This window comes from Dendropsophus ebraccatus, chromosome 10 (genome assembly GCF_027789765.1).
Source record: "Dendropsophus ebraccatus isolate aDenEbr1 chromosome 10, aDenEbr1.pat, whole genome shotgun sequence".
NCBI lineage: Eukaryota > Metazoa > Chordata > Amphibia > Anura > Hylidae > Dendropsophus > Dendropsophus ebraccatus.
The window spans coordinates 12476628-12497671 of record NC_091463.1 but is presented as its reverse complement, the minus strand read 5'-3'; the positions used below and the strand labels follow the sequence as shown (position 1 = coordinate 12497671).

Sequence of the window (21044 nt, the reverse complement as noted above, 5' to 3'; positions counted from 1 at the left end):
CTGCGACAACCTGCCATGGACTTGGAATAAAAATGCAGAGTTGTCACCATGACAAATATAGAGTGAAATCTCATAAATTCCTAAATGCAGCAAAAATCTAAATAAGTCTAAGATGAAGAGTGGTAAGTTAGGAGTGCTAAAAAAACAACAAAAAAAAAAACTTTCAAATTATCTGGTTTCAGATAGTTATACAGATTTGTAATTTACTTCTATTAAAAAAATCTTCAGTCTTCCAATACTTATCAGCTGCTGTATTTACTGCAGGAAGTGGTGTATTCTTTCCATTCTGACACAGTGCTCTCTGCTGCCACCTCTGTCCTTGTTGGAACTGTTCAGAGCAGGAGAGGTTTTCTATGGGGATTTGGTTTGGGAACATGGACAGAGGAGGCAGCAGAGAACACTGTGTCAGACTGGGAAGCATACACCACTTCCTGCAAGACATACAGCAGCTGATAAGTACTGGTAGACTGGCGATTTTTAAATAGAAGTAAAATATAAATCTGTATAACTTTCTGACACCAGTTGAATCGCTGGAGTACCCCTTTAAGGACCAGATTTTGAACAGTTTCTACCCTATTTGTCTTGCCCTTTAAAATGTAGAAATACCATATCGTAAAGAAATAAGTAATAAAAAAAGGGTGCGTGTGAGTAGAAGTTATTTTTTTCAGCGGCAGGAAACATTTACATAGGAGCCAGTAGATGGGTTCTTGCAGTTTTTGTCTTCCACCGGCCTCCCGTCTTCATCTTGTCTTAGCGGGATGGAGGAAAACGTTTCCTGAATAATAAAATATCGGTCAGTTCTCAGGAATGTATGTATATTGTTCACTCACCCCAAGTATGTGCTGTGTTATTGGATTTTAAGAACCCATCATAACTTGGACTACTTGAAAATTTTGGTACATTTTTACAACTAGCTCAAAAATATTTTTAGCTCAAAAGAGTCAACAGAGCAAGCACAAATATATATATATATTTTTTTTCTCTCGTGCCATTTTAAAGGTGGGTGGGGAATCACGAGGGGCTGTCGATTCCTTGTTTTAAGTTGTTCATTACATGGTAGGATGTATTAGTCTACAGCAGGGATGGGGAACCTTTGGCCTTCAATATGTTGCAAAACTACAATTCCCAGCACGCCTTGGACAACCAAAGCTTTAGCTTTCTAAGCATGATGGCAATTGTAATTTCTACATCAGGATATAATCCATGAAACCAGTTTACAGACCATTTTACCCCGAGCTATGGGCTGGGCCAAAGTGCGGAGACTATCAAGAAAATCTTACAAAAAGAGTTGGGCATTACACAAGGAGGATCACAAGTCACTGACTCACCTCAAGTAGCTCATAAGTCGTCCCCCCAGGGTCTTCCTCTTTCGGCACTGTGGTCCACCATTCTGGCACGCAGACCCTTTTGTCCTAGCCCCTTGCACAGTGTTGTCAATATGAATCTCCACAGTGCTCGGGGCCGGCAGGACAGTCTCTTCATACTCCATGACCTCCACACTCACCCACTGACATGTGTGACATTGTGTAATATCGGCATCCAAACCGAAAGGGGCAAAGAGGGTTATACTGCCGCACATGGGGCAAGACGGGATGGAGGGGTCGATGAAGGTAAAGATGTCGGCCTCTTCTGTCTCCTCTTCTATGGTCTCATAGAAGGGTACCCGGGTGTTGATGGGCAATGCCTGTATGCCATCTTTTCCAAAGACGTCATTAAACACTCTGCAGATCGGGCAGGAGATGCTGTAGGCATTGTCCACCCCTAATTTTTCCAAACAACCTTCACAGAACGTGTGTAGACAGACGGGTAGAATACGGGGCTTGAGGGGTCCATAGGGTCTGTAGTCCTCTAGACATACTGTACAACGCAAGACATCAGGAGACGCATCCCCCTCCACCTCAACTGACATGGTGCCGAATAAGACAATGGAGACTAATGGCTATATGTGACGGGGACACTCACCATATCCTCACCATATCCTCCTCATATCATCAATGGAGCCGTCCACAGAAGACTTCATCCAATGATCAGCTGAGGACTATGCAGAGATGGGCCACCGTACTCAGTCACAGGACAATCAGAGATGGAGATGGACCACTGTACTCAGCAACAGGACTCTCAAGGATGGAGATGGACCCCGTACTAGGTAATTGGACTATTAGAGATGGAGATGGACCACCGTACTCAGCCACAGGACTCTGAAGGATGGAGATGGACCCCGTACTAGGTCATTGGAATTTAAGAGATGGAGATGGACCACCGTACTCAGCCACAGGACTATCGGAGATGAAGATGGACCACCGTACTCAGCCACAGGACTCTGAAGGATGGAGATGGACCCCCGTACTAGGTCATTGGAATTTAAGAGATGGAGATGGACCACCGTACTCAGCCACAGGACTATCGGAGATGAAGATGGACCACCGTACTCAGCCACAGGACTCTGAAGGATGGAGATGGACCCCCGTACTAGGTCATTGGAATTTAAGAGATGGAGATGGACCACCGTACTCAGCCACAGGACTCTGAAGGATGGAGATGGACCCTGTACTAGGTCATTGGAATTTAAGAGATGGAGATGGACCACCGTACTCAGCCACAGGACTCTGAAGGATGGAGATGGACCCCCGTACTAGGTCATTGGAATTTAAGAGATGGAGATGGACCACCGTACTCAGCCACAGGACTATCAGAGATGAAGATGGACCCCCGTACTCAGCCACAGGACTCTGAAGGATGGAGATGGACCCCGTACTAGGTCATTGGAATTTAAGAGATGGAGATGGACCCCTGTACTCAGCCACAGGACTATCAGAGATGAAGATGGACCCCCGTACTAGGTCATTGAATAATAAGAGATAAAGATGGACCGCCGTACTAAGCCGCAGGACTCTCAGGAATGAAGATGGAGCCTCGTATTAGGTCACATGACTCTCAGGGATGGAGATGGACCCCCGTACTCAGCCACAGGACTCTGAAGGATGGAGATGGATCCCTACAAAAGGTTACTGGACTATCAGAGATGGAGATGGTTCCCTGTACTCAGCCAGGACTCTCAGGGATGAAGATGGATCACCGTACTAGACCACAGAACTCTCAGGGATGGAGCTGGACCACCGTACTCGGCCACAGGACTTTCCGGGTTGTAGCGTGGCCTCTAAGTTTTCCTGAACTTCCTCTTCCCTGATGTCGCTGGCGTCTCTCGCTCGCACTTCGGAGGTTGTGTTGTCACTCTCGGGATCTTCTATCTGGCGGCTCCTGGTTACTGATCATTAACAATGTAACAGGAGATCACATGTCATTGTCTTAGTTTCCATAAGGTTTAACCCCATCCACACTGGAAGCATCTGTTATAAAAACCCCTCCCTTATACGTCTGACTAGATGAATATTATATGTTCTGGGAGGATGAGGCACCTGTCACCATCCTGACTGCACAAGTTACAGGACTCCATAATCTGCTGGTCCGTACGTTCCCTCCTACAGACTGTGATGTTAGGCCCACTAACCCTAAACTAGTCCTGCTATACAGGATTGGTATAAGACGGTATACTGATGTCCGTCACCGGGATGCAAACGTTCCCTGGACTGGCAGCATGTAATGCAGGGACGTTACTACTGCCGTAGCAGCCGTGGTGGCCTAGTGGCTGATAACAGAGAACTATAAATTACCTTCAACTCGCAAAGCAAATTAAGAGGGGATGGAGTTTTGGGTTACTATCCCTTTAAAAGGTCAGGACTGCTATTATGAGTGATACTGTCTGCTTAGCTGGTGTATCTAATCCTATTGAGTATGATACTGTCTGCTGAGCTAGTGTATCTATTATGTGTGATACTGTCTGCTAGTGTATCCAAGTCTAATACTTGTCATTCTGTCTGCTGACCTGGTGTATCCTAGTCTGCTACGTCATACACTGTCTTATGACCTGGCGTATCTAAGTCTATTATGTTCAATACTGTCTGATGAGGCAGTGTACCCAAGTCTATTATGTGATACACTGTGCTGACCTGGTGTATCCAAGTCTATTATGTGATACACTATGTGCTGACCTGGTGTATCCAAGTCTATTATGTGATACACTATCAGGTGACCTGGTGTATCCAAATCTATTAGGTGTAATACTGTCTGCTGAGGCAGTGTACCCAAGTCTATTATGTGATACACTGTGCTGACCTGGTGTATCCAAGTCTATTATGTGATACACTATGTGCTGACCTGGTGTATCCAAGTCTATTATGTGATACACTATGTGCTGACCTGGTGTATCCAAGTCTATTATGTGATACACTATCAGGTGACCTGGTGTATCCAAGTCTATTGTGTGATACACTATCAGGTGACCTGGTGTATCCAAGTCTATTATGTGATACACTGTCAGCTGAGCTGGTGTATCTAATCCTACTGTATAATATACTGTCTGCTGAGCCAGGGTATCCAAGTGTATCACGTATGCTGAAAATGTGTATCCAAGCCTGCTAAATGGTCCTGTCTGCTGAGCTGTGTATCTAAGCCTATCATGTGACACTGTCTGATACACCTATCTAATCTGTGTATATAAGCCTAGAATTTGTGATACTCTTTGCTGATCCTGTGTATCTAGTCCTCTCATATGTGATACTTTCTGCTAAGCTGCTGTATCTAAGCCTGTCAGGTTACATACTCCACTCCATAACAATACTCTGGAACATGTAGTAAGAAATATAACCTGTATTTTATGCACATTTTGCTGAGTACAGTAGTGCAACAAGAACTGGGCCATAGACTGTAGTCGGTCTCATCATGGAGGCGGGGCCTGATGACTGACAGGGGGTCTAACCAATGAGCAGATAAGTGGAAATCTATGAAAGCAGCAATGTATACAGGAAGGGGCGGAACCAAGAGATCAGGGGCGGAGGCTGTGAGCCCCGTTCTCCAATCAGATTTAATATTTGATCATCTTTTATCTGATTGGTTGCTATGGGCACCTGGGAGATCTCGGCCCAGGCGGCAGCAGGGGTGGCTGAGGGGAGGGAGCAGGCCTCATGCTGAGGAGCGGGGCCCCTGCAGTAAGTACCTGTGGCCCCTGCGGTGTGCCAGTCGTGTCTTCTATATCAGGGTGGAAGAATTCTCTTCAGCTATGTCTTAGTTCTGTGTGTGGGAAAGCTTTGAAAAAACAAAGATGGCGGCCATTACAGCTGCCCAGTCACTGGCCTGCTTTACTTCATGACTGTGACCAGAAACGTGGTGCCCCCCAAAAACAAGAAGAGGAGGGTCCCTGTAAAAGTGCAGTTACAGGGGGATGTATATATAGCTGTATACAGCTCCAGCAGACATGGCCAGTTATTGGGGTATATATATATATCTATATATATATATATATATCTCCAGTACACATGGCCAGTTATAGGGGGGTCTGTATGTATATATTACAGCTCCAGTACACATGACCAGTTATATAGGGAGGTCTGTATATATAGATGTATACAGCTCCAGTACACATGACCAGTTATATAGGGAGGTCTGTATATATAGATGTATACAGCTCCAGCAGACATGGCCAGTTATATAGGGAGGTCTGTATATATAGATGTATACAGCTCCAGTACACATGACCAGTTATATAGGGAGGTCTGTATATATAGATGTATACAGCTCCAGTACACATGACCAGTTATATAGGGAAGTCTGTGTATATAGCTGTATACAGCTCCAGCAGAAATGACCAGTTAGGCCTTATGCACACGTTCAGTATTTTTTTCTGGTCCTGAAACAACCCGTGAGAAATTGCGGATTGGACATCCGTATTCCATCCGTATTTCCGTAATTCCATTTTTTTACTACTCATTGCTTTTCAATGCACTTCATCCGGATTTTTTTGCGGAAATACGGATGCCAACATGTTACAATCCGTAAACAATCCGTAACCAATTGATTTCAATGAGAGGATCCGCAAAAAAAAATGGGTCCGCACCCGGTCCGTACTAGGACATGTCCTTTTTTTTTTACGGATTGATTTTCATCCATTTCTGCTACTGATCGTGTGAATAGCCCAATAGACTTCAATGTGCACTAACTCGGATCCGGAAATACGGATCCGTAAATTACGGAACGTGTGAATAAGGCCTTATATGGGGGGGGTCTGTATATATAGCTGTATACAGCTCCAGCAGAAATGACCAGTTATATAGGGAGGTCTGTATATATAGATGTATACAGCTCCAGCAGAAATGACCAGTTATATGGGGGGGTCTGTATATATAGATGTATACAGCTCCAGCAGAAACGACCAGTTATATAGGGAGGTCTGTATATATAGCTGTATACAGCTCCAGCAGAAATGACCAGTTATATGGGGGGGTCTGTTTATACTGTACACATGTATACAGCTCATATACAACTCCAGCAGATTTTCAGAGTCATTTGCTCTATTTCTGGAGACATTGTTGACAGTTCAGGAAACTGGTAGAGTATTCAATAGGATACAGGGCTGTGGAGTCGGTAAGCCGCAGCTCCAACTCCGACTCCTGAATTTTATCAGGACTAGTGTTGTCACAATACCAGAATTTTAAGTTCGATACCAATACCAACTTTTTTTTTTCAATGCTCGATACCAATTCGATACTTAATAAATTTTATTTAAAAAAACCCCACAAGAATAGAGATGCGCCCGTACGGACCATATTATTTTAAAACTAAAGTTTGCCTTATTTAAAATAAATGTTCTTTAAAAAATTGCCCTATTCTCACTCCTAAGGCCCCCTTCACACGTCCGGAAAATCTGCCCGGATTTCCTATCAGGAAATCCGGACGGATTTCCGGACCCATAGACTTGCATTAGACACGGACAACCTTCCGGATTTTTCCGGAAGGGTGTCCGTTCCGGAAAATAGGTCAGGATTTTTTAGATCCTGTCCTATTTTCATCCGGAAACCCGGCCCGGACGCTCCCATAGAAGCCTATGGGAGCGCCCGAGCTCCGGACGCTTTCCTGATGCACATCAGGAAAGCGTCCGGACCTCCGGATGGCCTGACAGAGCTCCCCTCACTACCCCTTCGCTCCTCATATCCCTCATCCGCCACCCCCCACCCCCCGAACCTCACTGGCGGCCTCCTGCTCTAATCGGCTGGCCGCCGGGACTTCTCACCCACCCCCCGGGGCCTGATGATGAAGCCCAAACGCCGCGCCCCCCCCCCCCGGGACTCAACACCTGCAGGTTCCCCCCGGGACTCAACACCTGCCGTGCTGCCGCTGCTCCCGCTCCGTGGTCCCCAGCCTCCCGTCCCCGTGCCTGGAGGTCGTCCCGCGCAACCCCGCACCTGCAACCCCCCCTTCCCCCCCCCCCGGCGACCGCAGCAGGTTGCCCCTGCTCCCCGGGACTCACCACTGCCTGCCCCTGCTCCCGCCGCTCCTGCTCCTTCAGCGCTGATCAACGGCCGCCGAGACTGGTGAGATTACCCCCCCCCCCCCCCGAGTAAAACTCCCATCATGTGTCCTGCTAACAGGTCATGATGGGAGTTGTAGTTCTGCAGCCTGTGGCCATCCAGGTTGCAGGACTACTACTCCCATCATGCCCTGCTGACAGGTCTTGATGGGGGCTGTAGTTGTGGCCATCCAGGTTGCAGAACTACAACTCTCATTATGACCTGTCAGCAGGGCATGGTGGGAGTTGTATTTCTGAAACCTGGATGGTCTCAGATGGCAAAACTACAACTCCCATCATGCCCTGCTGAGAGGATATTATGGGATTTGTAGTTCTGCAACCAGTGGCCATCCAGGTTGCAGAACTACAACTCCCATCATGGATTGCCTTCATGGCATGATGGGAGTTGTAGTTTTGCAACCTGCGGCCCTTCCAGGTTGCAGAACTACAACTCTCATCATGGATTGCCATCAGGGCATGATGGGGGTTGTAGTTTTGCAATCTGCGGTCATCCAGGTTGCAGAATTACAACTCCTATCATGTGCTATTGGCAGTTCAAATGGGAGTTGTAGTTCTGCAACAAATGAAAGGTTGACACGGTAAAAGAGGGGTGAGGCAGTGGCATAGTAGAACTACATCTCCCATCATGATGTGTGTGGTAATATGCAGGACTACATCCCCCAGCATGGTATATAGGGTAGGCTGTAGAACTACATCTTCCAGCATAGTGTGTAATAATATGCAGGACTACATCACATAATGGGAGTTGTAGTTCTGCAACAGATAAGATGACACATGGTATGAGGGGGAGATGGTGACACAGTACACAAGGGGGTAAGGGGGCACGATACACATAGGGGACACAAGGGCACGGTGGCACAGTACATGAGGGGCAGAGGGTGGCACGGTACATGAGGGGGAGACGGTGGCACGGTACATGAGGGAGAGATGGTGGCAGGCTACATGAGGGGGAGACGGTGGCACGGTACATGAGGGGGAGATGGTGGGACGGTACATGAGGGGGAGATGGTGGCACGGTGCACTAGGAGCGATGTGGGTACTTGTGATGTATGTTGGCATACTAGACCATATTAAACACTTTTTTTTCTGATCAGGAAATCCTGAAGGCTTTTCCTGATGGTTTCCTGAAGGTAAAAACGGATTACTGTCAGGAAATCCTGAAGGTTTCCTGATACTTTCCTGATGACATTTGAAGCCTCCTGATCAGGATTTCCTGACAGTAAAAACTGACACTGACGTGTGAATGGGGCCTAACACTTTTTTATCTTTTAGCCTGCATGGCTGTGGGGCAATCTAGTTTTATTTAGTAGCACGTTTTTATGTGGTACTGAATTTGGTGGTTTCTCCGCTTGCACCATTTACCGTGCATCATCAGGAAGGTGATAATCTTATAATATGCACAATAACACTTCAGCTATCAGGGGGATGATGGGAACTGTAGTCATGTAACACACACTTAAGCTATCAGGGATGATGGGGGCTGTAGTCATGTAACACACTTCAGCTATCAGGGATGATGGGGGCTGTAGTCATGTAATACACTTCAGCTATCAGGGATGATGGGGGCTGTAGTCATGTAACACACTTCAGCTATCAGGGATGATGGGGGCTGTAGTCATGTAACACACTTCAGCTATCAGGGATGATGGGGGCTGTAGTCATGTAATACACTTCAGCTATCAGGGATGATGGGGGTTGTAGGCATGTAACACACACTTCAGCTATCAGGGATGATGGGGGTTGTAGTCATGTAACACACTTCAGCAATCAGGGATGATGGGGGTTGTAGGCATGTAACACACACTTCAGCTATCAGGGATGATGGGGGTTGTAGGCATGTAACACACTTCAGCTATCAGGGATGATGGGAACTGTAATCATGTAACACACACTTCAGCTATCAGGGATGATGGGGGTTGTATACATGTAACACACACTTCAGCTCCCACCTCACAGCCACCCACCTCCTGTCAGATCTCCTCCTCGCCTCCCCCACCTCCAGCCTTCTCCCCCGGACGGTGCAGCTCTCAGCCTCTCTCTTCCCTCTCCTGCCGCCGACGCTGCTCTGTAATGCTATACTGACCCGGGACCCCGCGGCGATGTGAGAGGCAGGAACGGCCGGCGGCAGCAGCATGGTGCGCGGAAGATCGGGGTCCCAGGTCTGTGTTTGCAGGGGTGGCACATAGAGAACATGACAGGCGCTCAGGTAGCCGCCTGTCATGTTCTCTGCACTATACTCTGTTAAACTACGCTATTTTGTAGTTTAACAAAGTATCGATACCAGGAAATCCTGGTACCGAACCGTTTTTTTGCCCCGAAAATCGATAGTAGTATCGATTTTTCGGTGCATCGTGCATCCCTAATCAGGACCAACCCCGACTCCTGCTCCTTCATAAATGGCCGGTCAGATACCAGGGGAGTTATTTATCACACTGGCTCACCAGCTTCTCCCTAATGTCCTACATGATCCTGGGGCGACTTCCGAGGGAATAAGGAAAGATATAAAGCAGCTTCTCCTGTGTGTGCAGTGGATACAGCCAGTCTCCAGCCTCCATGTCCTGAACTACTCGCAACTAGACTAGATGGAGCAGGTGATATTTTCCTGCTGACAATCTTTTATGTTTCTAACTAAATATTCACGCCATAGCATGTGTGTGGGTGTGTGTGTGTGGGGGGGGGGCACGCCATAGCACGCACACAGCCTGCTGCAGCCATAGCACGCACACAGCCTGCTGCAGCCATAGCACACACACACAGCCTGCTGCAGCCATAGCATACACACACAGCCTGCTGCAGCCATAGCATACACACACACACACACACACAGCCTGCTGCAGCCATAGCATACACACAGCTTGCTGCAGCCATAGCGCACACCACACCCACACACAGCCTGCTGCGGCCATAGTACACAAAAGAAAAACACCACATTGAGGACAGAGGTTGAGGTTACTGTCTTCTCCTCCTCTATATTACACAGGATATCTTCATATTACACTGCTGCTCATATACAATCATCCAGCATCCAGGAAGAGAACAGCACAGATCTCCCCCCCCCCACACACACACAATGGATTCTTCCAGCTTAGAAACAAACTGCCAAATGGTGACTGACAACTTTTCCTCGACCTCCCCTTATGTAATAGGGCCAGTGTCCTATTAGAATGTTGCTCATAAAATATATATTCATGAGCAAAACTTATAAAATTCATATCAAAACTCAATTTTAAATTGTTCTAAAAATTTTTTAAATGCTGGAGTCGGTACATTTTTTCCGACTACAGCCAAAACTAGCTCCGCCTCCGACTCCACAGCCCTGATAGGATATACTCATCTTGATAGAAACTCTTTTGGATGTTGTGGTCACCTGACTACATCAAATGTTGGTGGGATATTGGCCCACAGTAGATGATTCCAGCAGCAGCTTCAGCCATTATCACTATGTAACAAAGTCTGTATTTTCTATTTCTTAGGGGAAATAGAAGTTCTGGACCAGCCTTTTCAGTCCTGGTAAGTAAGACTAATGCAACCCACACTGGTCGCTAGGGAATTGCCGCCTCAGTAAAATGATCTAGCGGTGTAGCCCTTGTCTGCATCTGCTGATCACACATTTGGCTTTCTAGTATATAATAGGTGGAAGAAAGAACGGTATGGGGGAGAGAGTAATAGAAAAATAAAGCAGCATTGTGTAGAAACATAAGTGCCCACAAGGTGGCGCTCTCACCGCTTTAAAAACCTATTATGGCCTGTTTTGCTATTTGAAATGTTCTATATCATACTGCACACCTGTTATATCTGTTTTCAATGCACAGGGACATTTGGTTATTCACATTTAGCTTCATTTTAACATAGGAATCGTGTTTTTGGTAAAGCATGTGTGAAACATATTTATATAAGAAAAAGTTGGTCCATATATATATTTATTTATCTATTTTATTATGTAAGATAGTTTAACTCAAATACTCATATATGTAGATAGTTTACTGATGCCATGGTCATTCTCTATTATTGCTGCACAGTATATATATCATAACTCTGAAATTATGGGTCACTACTAGAGGGAGCTTACTGAAGTTGGATTTAGGTTTTCTTCAGCAATAGTGATGAGTAAGTGTCAGGACTGTGCGCTGGCGTTCCTCGGCTCAGGCTGTGCGGCCAAGAAGGCGCTGAGTTGGTGCAGTTCCAGAACCCTGTCTGAACACAGGTTTATTTTAGGTTTGCTCACCCTACCCGTCTTGCTTTTTATGCCTTGGCAGCTTGAGGGTTAACCTGCTGTTGTGCAGGTGAGCTGTGTGGAGGATCAGGGGCCAGCCCAATCAGCTGTTGGCGTGAGTCCCTGATCCTCCATGTATAGTGTGTAAGCCCAACAGACACTGCTGGCTATTGGTGTTCCGGCTAGGCCAAGCGCATTCTTGCTGTGACTTGTAGTTCTCCAGACCTTTTTGCTCATTTCTTGACTTCTTTATCTGCAGCCTGCCTTGACTTTTCTACTTGACTTTTGACCCTTCCTTTGCCTGACAATTTTGTACCTTTGTACCCCAAATTGTGTTTGTTTGTCTGTCCTTGTTTGGTGTTTTCACTTGTTACAGAGCAGGGACCGCCTTTATGGTCTGGGTTTGGCCACGTGGATGGACCCAAACTCTTGGGATTCAGCAAGAGCCTGGAGAAATTGAATGCCGATTCAGGGAGTCCTGAAAAACATGGATGCAGTCATAGGCTGTAGCCCTATGGCGGCATGCTACTTCTCCAGTCTCCAGACTCCAGAGTTGAATACCAAGTGTTTGTTTTCAGCCACCTGGCTGAACCAGGACAATTTTCTGACATTCACTATTCAGTAAGTTTCCCCTTGTGGTGAAGCGGGTTTGGGTTTGAGTTTGAGTTCCACTGCTTGATATCAAAATCAGACCACAGAATGAGAACAACCTTTTCCAGAAACCACCAGGCTGGGATCTTTGTCTTTGTCAAGATTGAATATCTAAAACCGTCATCCATCCGCAAAGCAAAGAGAGCAACTAATAAGAGGACTCTTCTCATTCATGCATTACATGAACATGTCCTAAAGGGGTAGTGTGGCGGCCACAAAAAAACAAAAAAAAACAAACAAACACAGACAGACACATAAAGTATACTTACCATGCCACTGGTGGCAATCGCCATTTGAATTTCCCGCCGGCCGCGTCCCCGCCATCTTCAGCCACCGTCCTCGCTTCCGGGTCCAGGTGCAGTGAATGGCAGAGAAAAGGCTGCTGGTGCGCATGCTCACCAGCAGTCTTTTTATTGGCTGGAGTGTATCACATGGCTTCCAGCAAGCTCAGCCAATCAGGGCTGAGCAAGCTGGAAGCCATGTGATGCGCTCCAGTGAAGAGGCTGCTGGTGCGCAAGTTCACCAGCAGCCTTTTATTCTCCCAGACTGCTTAATAACACACATTACAAAGTTATATAACTTTGTAATGTGTGTTAATTAAGCGGAAAAACTAAAGCGCCACACTACCCCTTTAAATATTAATGAGAGCACTGCAATGCTTTATTTTCCCAGTTGTATCAATGCATAAAAATAGCGACACTGATCAAACCCGGGGAACCATGGGGTGATCAGTAACAAACAACACAAGTCTCATCCAGCATTTTCAATTGAACAGAAAAAAATATCACTCATCAAAGGATCCTTATGAGCACTTTACTTTATTGTCAGTATAAAGTTACAGCATGGTGGAGACAATCAGAAGAGATATAACCCACATGATGCTATTGGCCTTTTTACCCAGTCTTGAGTAAAGAATACATGGGTGTGTCATAAAACAGGGCTGATTTCACCATATAAATGAATGTATTAGGACTTATTTCATTGTATTCAGCAATTTCATTTAGTTTCATTGCAACTTGTTTATAAAATTCTGCCCCGATGAATGCAGTCTGCCTTGACAAACATTTGTGAGAGAACTGGTTAATCTCACTGAATTTGAGTGTACTAATGTACTGCATACACGTCACTTCCTGAAATTTTTTACTTTAAAGTGAACCAAGGAGAGCGGGGCTCTGTACCACTTAAGGCTATGTGCACACTGAGGAATTCTCGAGGAATTGAAGAAGAAAGTTTTCAGACAGAATTAAAGCAGAATTTAAGCCCCCCATTGACTTCTATAGGATTCCTCTAGCAGAAAATTCTGCTCAGAAATTCTGCAGTGTGAACAACATAGCAGAAAACCCATTGAACACAATGGGACTTTGCTCTGTACATTTTTTACGGGAGGAATTTCAAGATGAATTTTAAGCTGAATTCCTCGCCTTTTCCTCAGTGTGCACATACCCTAATAGAGTGCCCGAAACTTACCCCTCCTGCTGGTAACGCTCCGGCTGCTGGCCGCGTGGATAGAAAATCGCCGCCGCGCCTCTTTGTGTTCATTATTCTAATGATCAGAGATGAGTCCGATGTCCATAGGAAATCCCTGCACAGTAATTTCCAATGGACATCAAACTCATCTCTGCTCATTAGCATAATGAACGTGAGGAGAAGTTGCAGTGATTTCCCAGCGACGTGGCCGGAATCTGGAATGGTACCGACAGGAGTGGGTAAACATCCCTCTATTAAGGGATAGGGTAGGTTCGGCCCTCTCCCACGTGACAGATTCCCTCTAAGTTCATCTACCAGCATCTTTGAGAAGTTGAAGTGACGACGATAGCAACTCATCTACAAGGTGGGAACAACATTAAGCTAGAGAACGTTAAGTGCTGAGGCGCATAGTGAGTAAAAGTTACCACCGCTCTGCTGACTCCATGATTGCAAAGGCAAACCTCATCTGGTATCAGCACAAACACTGTGCCCTACAGAGGCTTCATGACATGGGTTTCCATACTCGAACAGCAAGTCTTACATCACTATGCACATTGTCACTTGTCAACAGTTTAAAGCTGCCACCGCTGGACTGAAGAGAAGTAGAAACATGTTCTGTGAAATGATGGATTACACTTCTCTATCTGTTTAATCCTGACCCAGTGGGACCTTCGCCGATCACAAAAATTAAAGTCCCTTGTTCTCCCGGTGAAGTGAGCAGCAGTGCTCAATCTTTGCTGTCGCTTTATTCACTTGCTATGAGACTACTGAAGATCACCATGTACAACGCTCAATTATCTTTAAAAGCCCTATACTGAGTCGGATGTAAAACAGCTGTTAGGACGGCGACTGGGAAGACAAATAGACGGTGCAGTCCCTGTTGCTGACACCTGCCCCAGCTGTCCCTACCTGCTTGCCACACTCTTCCCTAGGTGGCAGCAGACAACTTGGCGGCGTTCCCTCACCTGTGGTAAAGTGAAGCACACAAGACAAGATGAATACACACAATAAAGGGTAGTCAGCAGTCCAAGTCAGCAACATTCAGTTTACTCAGGTACAAAATCAGAGTCCAAAAAGAATAGTCGAGGTCCAAAAGCCAGAGGTCAGGAAAACAGGATAAACAGGTCAGAGGAATGCTAGCTCAAGATACAATAGGGTTACTAGGCTCCATCACAGGCACTAGATCTGATATAAGTGCAGGTACTTGTGGAACTAGGAGTCCCAGCCCAGCCCATTTACCAACAGCTGACTGGTAATGTCAGCTGTCAATTAAAATCACTGAGATCACAAACAGTTAATGCTAATGGGACGGGGCAGTAACACCCTGGCCACTGCTACATCAAGGAATAGCAGAGCAGAAAACAAGAAGCAGTCTGGCTGCTATGGATGCCGCCAGCGCGCTCCTAGCAACTGGCCCAAGCAGTTGTTACGTACCGAAGTCCTAACAACAGCACAGTATAGGATCCATGCAACAATTTATTGCTGATGGTATTCAAGGTATGGAACTACCCACGTAAACACTTAACATTAACCCCTTCCCTCCTGGGCATATTTTCGTTTTTGCGTTTTCGTTTATTTCCTCCTCAGGTTTAAAAGGCCATAGCACTTGCATATTTTCACCTACAGACCCACATGAGTCCTTATTTTTGTGCAACTAATTGTACTTTGCAACGGCAGACTTAATTTTTGCATAAAATATATTGCGAAACCGAAAAAAAATTATATGCACAGTGAAATTGAAAATAAAACGCAATATTTTTTATTTGGGGTGGTTTTGTGTATGCGCCATATGGTAAAACTTACTTGTTATGCATGTTCCTCAGGTTGTTACGATTACAACGATATGTAACATGTATAACTTTTATATTATATGATGGCCTGTAAAAAATCAAAATCTTTAAAAAAACAACTAAATGTTCTTTAAAATCGCTCTATTCCCAGGCTTATAATGCTTTTATCCTTTGGTCTATGGGGCTGTGTGAGGTGTCATTTTTTGCGCCATGATGTTTACTTTCTGTCGGTACCTTGCGTCTATGCAACTTTTTGATCGCTATTTTTCTGAATTTGATGCGACCACAAATGCGCAATTTTGCACTTTGGGATCCAGCCACTAGACACCAGGGAGAGGGGGATACAAGACAGTTAGAGGCAGCTGTCATGTTTGACAGCTGCATCTAACTGTCCTAATTAGCAGGCACGGCCGATCTGCGGCACCCGCTAATAGCCATGGTCCCGTGCTGCAGTAAGCAGCCAGGATCGCGGCGGTCCAGAGCGGGGCCAAGGCGCGGCCCCTCTCTGAACCTCCCCACCCCCCTGCAGGACGTGCCGGTACGTCCTGCGGAGAGAAGGGGTTAAAGAACACAGAGCTGAGAAAATAAGGCCTGTTAGAGGTACAATTAAAGGGACAAATTTGGTAATAGGAAAATGTAAACCATAGAGAGATCAAACATGGGTTAAAGTAGAAAGGGTTTAGTTGCCCCTAGAAACCAATCAGCAACTCTTTGGAAAATGAAAGGTGGAATCTGATTGGTTGCTAGGGGCGACTGAGCCAGTTTTACTTTACACCATGTTTGATAAATCTCCCCCATGTGTTTGGTAAAAACCAATTGGGTTGGCCTGTAGAATATATTGACACAATAGATTATAAAAGACCAAGGTATGATAAATGGAATAAAAGTTTGATGACCCATTTCCAATATAAGCTCAGCTGCCAGTAGTGCCTCATACCTTCATAATCCTCAATATGCATATAATAATGAAGCAGGCTGTAAGACAGTGTTGTGGGAGTCATGACTGTTAATTATTGTTGGCTACAGTAACATCTTTTAGATCTGATTAAATCAAAGAAATAAATGCCCCATTGTGAGTGATAATTAAGAATAATATACGGTGGACAGTGGTAATATACGGTATATGGACAGTGGCAGTCCATCAACTAGGTATGTGACGTTGCAGCTAAATGTGCTGCAGGAGGCCAGATTGCCGAGCAGGGATCAGCCTCATTCCAACACTGAACCCCAGCCGGCTCAGTACACCGGATCTTCCCCCGCGATCGCATCGTGGGGGGAGATCCAGCCACTAGACACCAGGGAGAGGGGGACACAAGACAGAGGCAGCTGTCATGTTTGACAGCTGAATCTAACTGTCCTAATTAGCGGGCGCGGCCGATCGGTGGCACAAGCTAATAGCCGTGGTCCCGTGCTGCAGTAAGCAGCCGGGATCGCGACGGTTCAGAGTGGGGCCACGGTGCGAACCTCCCCAACCCCCTGCAGGACAACAACACCCACTCCTGGTTTTGGTTATAAAAAAGACTGAACAAAATACCGATGGAAACACTATGTGTGAACATAAAATCTAAAGCCAAGAACTTAAAGGAGAAATCTGGCGAAAATTTTTATATATGTACACTTATTACAGGAAATGCTTATAAAGTGCTTTTTTTCCCTGCACTTACTACTGCATCAAGGCTTCACTTCCTGGATAACATGGTGATGTCACTTCCTGGATAACATGGTGATGTCACTTCCTGGATAACATGGTGATGTCACGCCCCGTCAGAAACATAGCTTTTATACTTATCATCCCTCCTGAGCTGTCACTGTTTGAATTTCCCACCGTCTGTGTACCTTCTGATTTCTAGTCTTGTTCTTTATTTCTTCCTTGCTTCCTGGTTTCAGCTTCCCATGATGCACTTTGGCTGCTGTGACAAGCCAGCCCCCTGCTGTGACACTGCAAGTGCCTGCCCCTCCATTCACTACAACTCCCATCATACACTAAACATGACCCCCTCTCTGGCTCTCTTCAGTCAGGCTGCTATATACACACACACATACTTTCACGTCACTGTAGTGTACATTCTGCAGAATCCCTAATTAGGTCAGGGCAGCAGGGGAGAGATAAGACGGGGTCTGTGTAGCTGACATGCCGGGAGTGAGGAGAAAGTTAGCAAGTGACATGACTCAATCACTCACTGAGTCCACTCAACAGCAGGAGGGAGTATGGGGGAGGGGGTCCTGTAGCTGGTTATGTGCCGGGAGTCAGTCACGAGTCATTATTGAGTTGCAGAATGTCAGATGGCTTACAGTTGCTCAGCCAATGGGAGCTGAGCAAGCTGAGTCACCTGACCAGGCAGGGGAGGGGAAGGCTGGTGTAACATGACCTAGACCAGCCCTCCTGCCGATGACACATTGTCACTAGAAGGAGCTGATAGAGGAGCCTGGTGACAACAGTAATTAGGTATGAAGGAGTTTCTTACACTTCCTGCTGGGGGGTTAAGGGGGGAAAAGATAGGGAAGGAGCACGGACAGGTGATTGAAGTATATTACAGTGTTATATAACTTTGTAATGTGCTTCAATTACTGGAAAAATGTTTTTCATGGGAGTTGTCCTTGAAGCCTTGATGCAGTAGTAAGTGCAGGAAAAAAAAGCACTTTATGTGCATTTCTCATAATAGGTGTATATTGGTGATTTGCATTACTTTTGGGGGACAATACAATACTTAAACATTTTCGCCAGACTTCTCCTTTAATTTAAACAATAGGTCATGTTCACTTTAAGGAGTCTATTCAAGCTAATGTCCCTCATTGTTTAAATCTTTTAAACTTTTCTGTATAAAAGCTATGCAAAGTTTTATTTGTAAAGTTGTGTGTGTGATCCATAAGACTCTAATGACTACTAGACCATAGGCTGCTGACCAGTTGACTTCTCCACCACAGGACACATTGCCGAGTGATGAGTTTTTTTTTACATTAGATGTTCTGGGACTAATGTAAATTTTACTCTAGTACCAAATAGTCAAATATATTGGGTACTTCCCCTTTTTTGGTGTTTGCAAGTATTGTGCATGGTATTAATGTTCTCTAGGCATGAAAAACGATATTCTGCTCCTGAGTACATTCAGTGTGTTGTTTCATTAGGTCATAGAAATACAAGAAGGCCTCAAAATCAACCCATGTAAATGAAGCCTGTGTATGAGGATGTCATAGGGATTGTGCACAAGCAGGTAGATAGGATTTCAACAGTTATGGGCACTTGCATTGGGGACATTTTTGGGGGCTTTTCCTAGCTTGATTTTTTTGGTCATAATATGGGGAGTATGATCCAAACCTAAGCATACATTACTCTTGAACCTGCTGCCTGAGTTCCTGGTCTGAGCATTACCGTAGTTGGCACACACAATAACACCCTCAGCCAATTGATTAATACAGTTGAAAACACCAAGAGTGGAGAGAAGATGGGGATTGAGGGGAGGGGGTGTGGGTAACAAGTTTCCATCCTGATCCCAAATGGTCAGTGGACCAAATCCACCTTCATGAGCTTTAACACCTTAAGGACCGGGCCAATTTCCATTTTTGCTCTTTCGTTTTTTCCTCCTTGCGCTTAAAAGGTCATAGCTAGAGATGAGCGAACCGGGTTCGGGTTCGAGTCCATCCGAAACCGAACGATCGGCATTTGATTAGCGGTGGCTGCTGAAGTTGGATAAAGCCCTAAGGCTATCTGGAAAACATGGATATAGTCATTGGCTGTATCCATGTTTTCCAGACAACCTTAGAGCTTTATCCAAGTTCAGCAGCCCCACTAATCAAATACCGAACGTTCGGGTTGACTCGAACCCGAATCCGGTTCGCTCATCTCTACTTATTATTATTCTTGAGTCATTTATGAAGTAGCCAGGGTCTGAGCCGAAGTTGGTGTATAGAAAAACAGAAGTTGAAAGTTTGGCTCACTGACTCACAGCCTTATGAATGTGACCATAATGTAAGGATTATAGTGACTGCAAAAAAAAGTTTTTCTTCTCAGATGTTCCAAAAAAGGGAAAATAAAATGGAAACAGGACTGATAGTAACTCAAAGATATTCCTCCATTATAGTGAAGCAGTACAGCAAAGAGAGAAACTCTTGCTAGCAGTGTTCATAGTTGAGGGAAGACTATGTTGTATCAAAGCTGACTTCTCATTGTTTGTTACGATAACCATACCAGCTTGTAAATGTCTTCTTAAACCTTTCTGAGGCAAAACAGTACAAGATGGGATCCAGACAGCAATTGATTTTTAATAGCATGGATGTGATGTAATAGGCCACTTCTACATTTTCCAGTAAAGAACACATTGATGGGAAATACAAGGCGATGGTTACTCCCATGATCCTACTAATATGTTCTGGAATGAAGCAGATTATAAAGATGATCAGGGAGACAGATATGGTCTGCACAGATTTGGAAACCATCACATTTGTAAGACCGTTCATTGGAGTCACCTTAAGAATATTTAGACTCAGAAGACTGTAACAGATCAGGGTTATGGTGAAAGGAATGATGAGACCTGAGAAGAAGATGATCCAGTTCCAAACAAACAAGAAAACTGCTTCATCATGTTGATGAAAACTGAGACATTTCATGACTCCATGGACTTTTGAAGTTTCCAGAACAAAGAAATATGGAATTCCTTGTACAAGTAGACAAGACCAGACTATGATGCAAAGCTTTGTGATAAACGGCTTTGAGGTCAATGCTTTTCTTTTATCATTGTGGACAACTGAAAAGTATCTGTGAATACTGATTAGTGTAAGGAAATATATACTTCCATACGTGTGGGTGCTGAGAAAGAAGCCCTTGAACTGGCAGAAGAAGGACCCAAAGGTCCAGCGGTCGGTCCAGGAGTAGATGATGATGAGAGGAGCAGCCGGAGTGGTGATGGCATCAGTGATGGCCAAGTTGAACTGGAGAATCACAGTGGAGTTCCATTGTTTTACCCGAAACCAGAATATCCACAAACTAATACAGTTCAACACAAATCCTATGAAGTAGACAAAGCTCAGGTAGATCGGGGTAAAAAGATGACCTTTTAGAGGCTGACACCCGGTGAAATTTGTGGAGATGTTCATCATCCTGAAAGTTTTTTTAGCTGAAAAATTAGATGCACAGATGAGATATTACAGATAACTGCAATGTTGTTTCCCCTCATATAACTCTCCTAAATTTACAATTCCTCATTGTAGCAAAAAGAAAAACAAAATCAGGAACTAACAAAAAAAACAAAACAGTATAGGTGTCACAAAAAGTGGAAGGCCTAATTTGTAGGATATGAAAGCTGAAAAACAAAAGGTCTACTAGTTGGACCTACCTTATGTAACATTTTATTTTATGGGGAAATCTTTAGAAAAAAGTTATAATATTGGTTGGCAATTAGCCAAGGTAAAAAAGAGAGGTTCCACCCGGCATGGTGGCAGCCCTCATTGGAGTTCCCTTGTTATCTTTTTACGGTTACATGCTATTAACCAATATCTTTATTTTTAG

General features: G+C 45.1%; 3 protein-coding genes across 5 annotated transcripts in view; 1 reads left to right on the top strand and 2 right to left on the bottom strand.

Moving 5' to 3' along the window:
- Positions 1-544: 544 nt before the first annotated feature.
- On the bottom strand, positions 545-4789 carry LOC138802776 (tripartite motif-containing protein 2-like). The gene is made up of 3 exons (XM_069986412.1): positions 4706-4789; positions 1329-3265; positions 545-775 (listed from the first exon to the last, which is right to left on the bottom strand). Exons 2-3 carry the CDS (start codon positions 1907-1909, stop codon positions 751-753), a joined length of 606 nt encoding a protein of 201 aa, XP_069842513.1. The 5' UTR covers positions 1910-3265; positions 4706-4789; the 3' UTR covers positions 545-750.
- Positions 4790-4959: 170 nt separating this feature from the next.
- CYSRT1 (cysteine rich tail 1) overlaps positions 4960-21044 on the top strand; it is a 157577-nt gene continuing 141492 nt past the window's right edge. Inside the window, exons 1-2 of one of the 3 annotated variants that reach the window (XM_069986425.1) lie at positions 4960-5045; positions 10894-10930. The gene's annotated coding sequence lies outside the window, so the exon portion shown is untranslated. The remainder of the gene's footprint in view (positions 5046-10893; positions 10931-21044) is intronic. The other 2 variants (XM_069986423.1, XM_069986422.1) reach the window with 2 other exon arrangements.
- LOC138766367 (P2Y purinoceptor 4-like) lies at positions 19703-20635 on the bottom strand. Its single transcript, XM_069943945.1, has one exon. The coding sequence runs from the start codon at positions 20633-20635 to the stop codon at positions 19703-19705; it is 933 nt and encodes a 310-aa protein (XP_069800046.1).

What these genes read in the sequence shown, in the direction of transcription:
- LOC138802776 (XM_069986412.1), bottom strand. Translation starts at nt 1,909, where the DNA reads ATGTCAGTTGAGGTGGAGGGGGATGCGTCTCCTGATGTCTTGCGTTGT. An exon ending in CGACTTATGAGCTACTTGAG is followed by an intron (nt 776 to 1,328) that starts GTGAGTCAGTGA and finishes TTTATTATTCAG; the next exon opens with GAAACGTTTTCCTCCATCCC.
- LOC138766367 (XM_069943945.1), bottom strand. Translation starts at nt 20,635, where the DNA reads ATGATGAACATCTCCACAAATTTCACCGGGTGTCAGCCTCTAAAAGGT.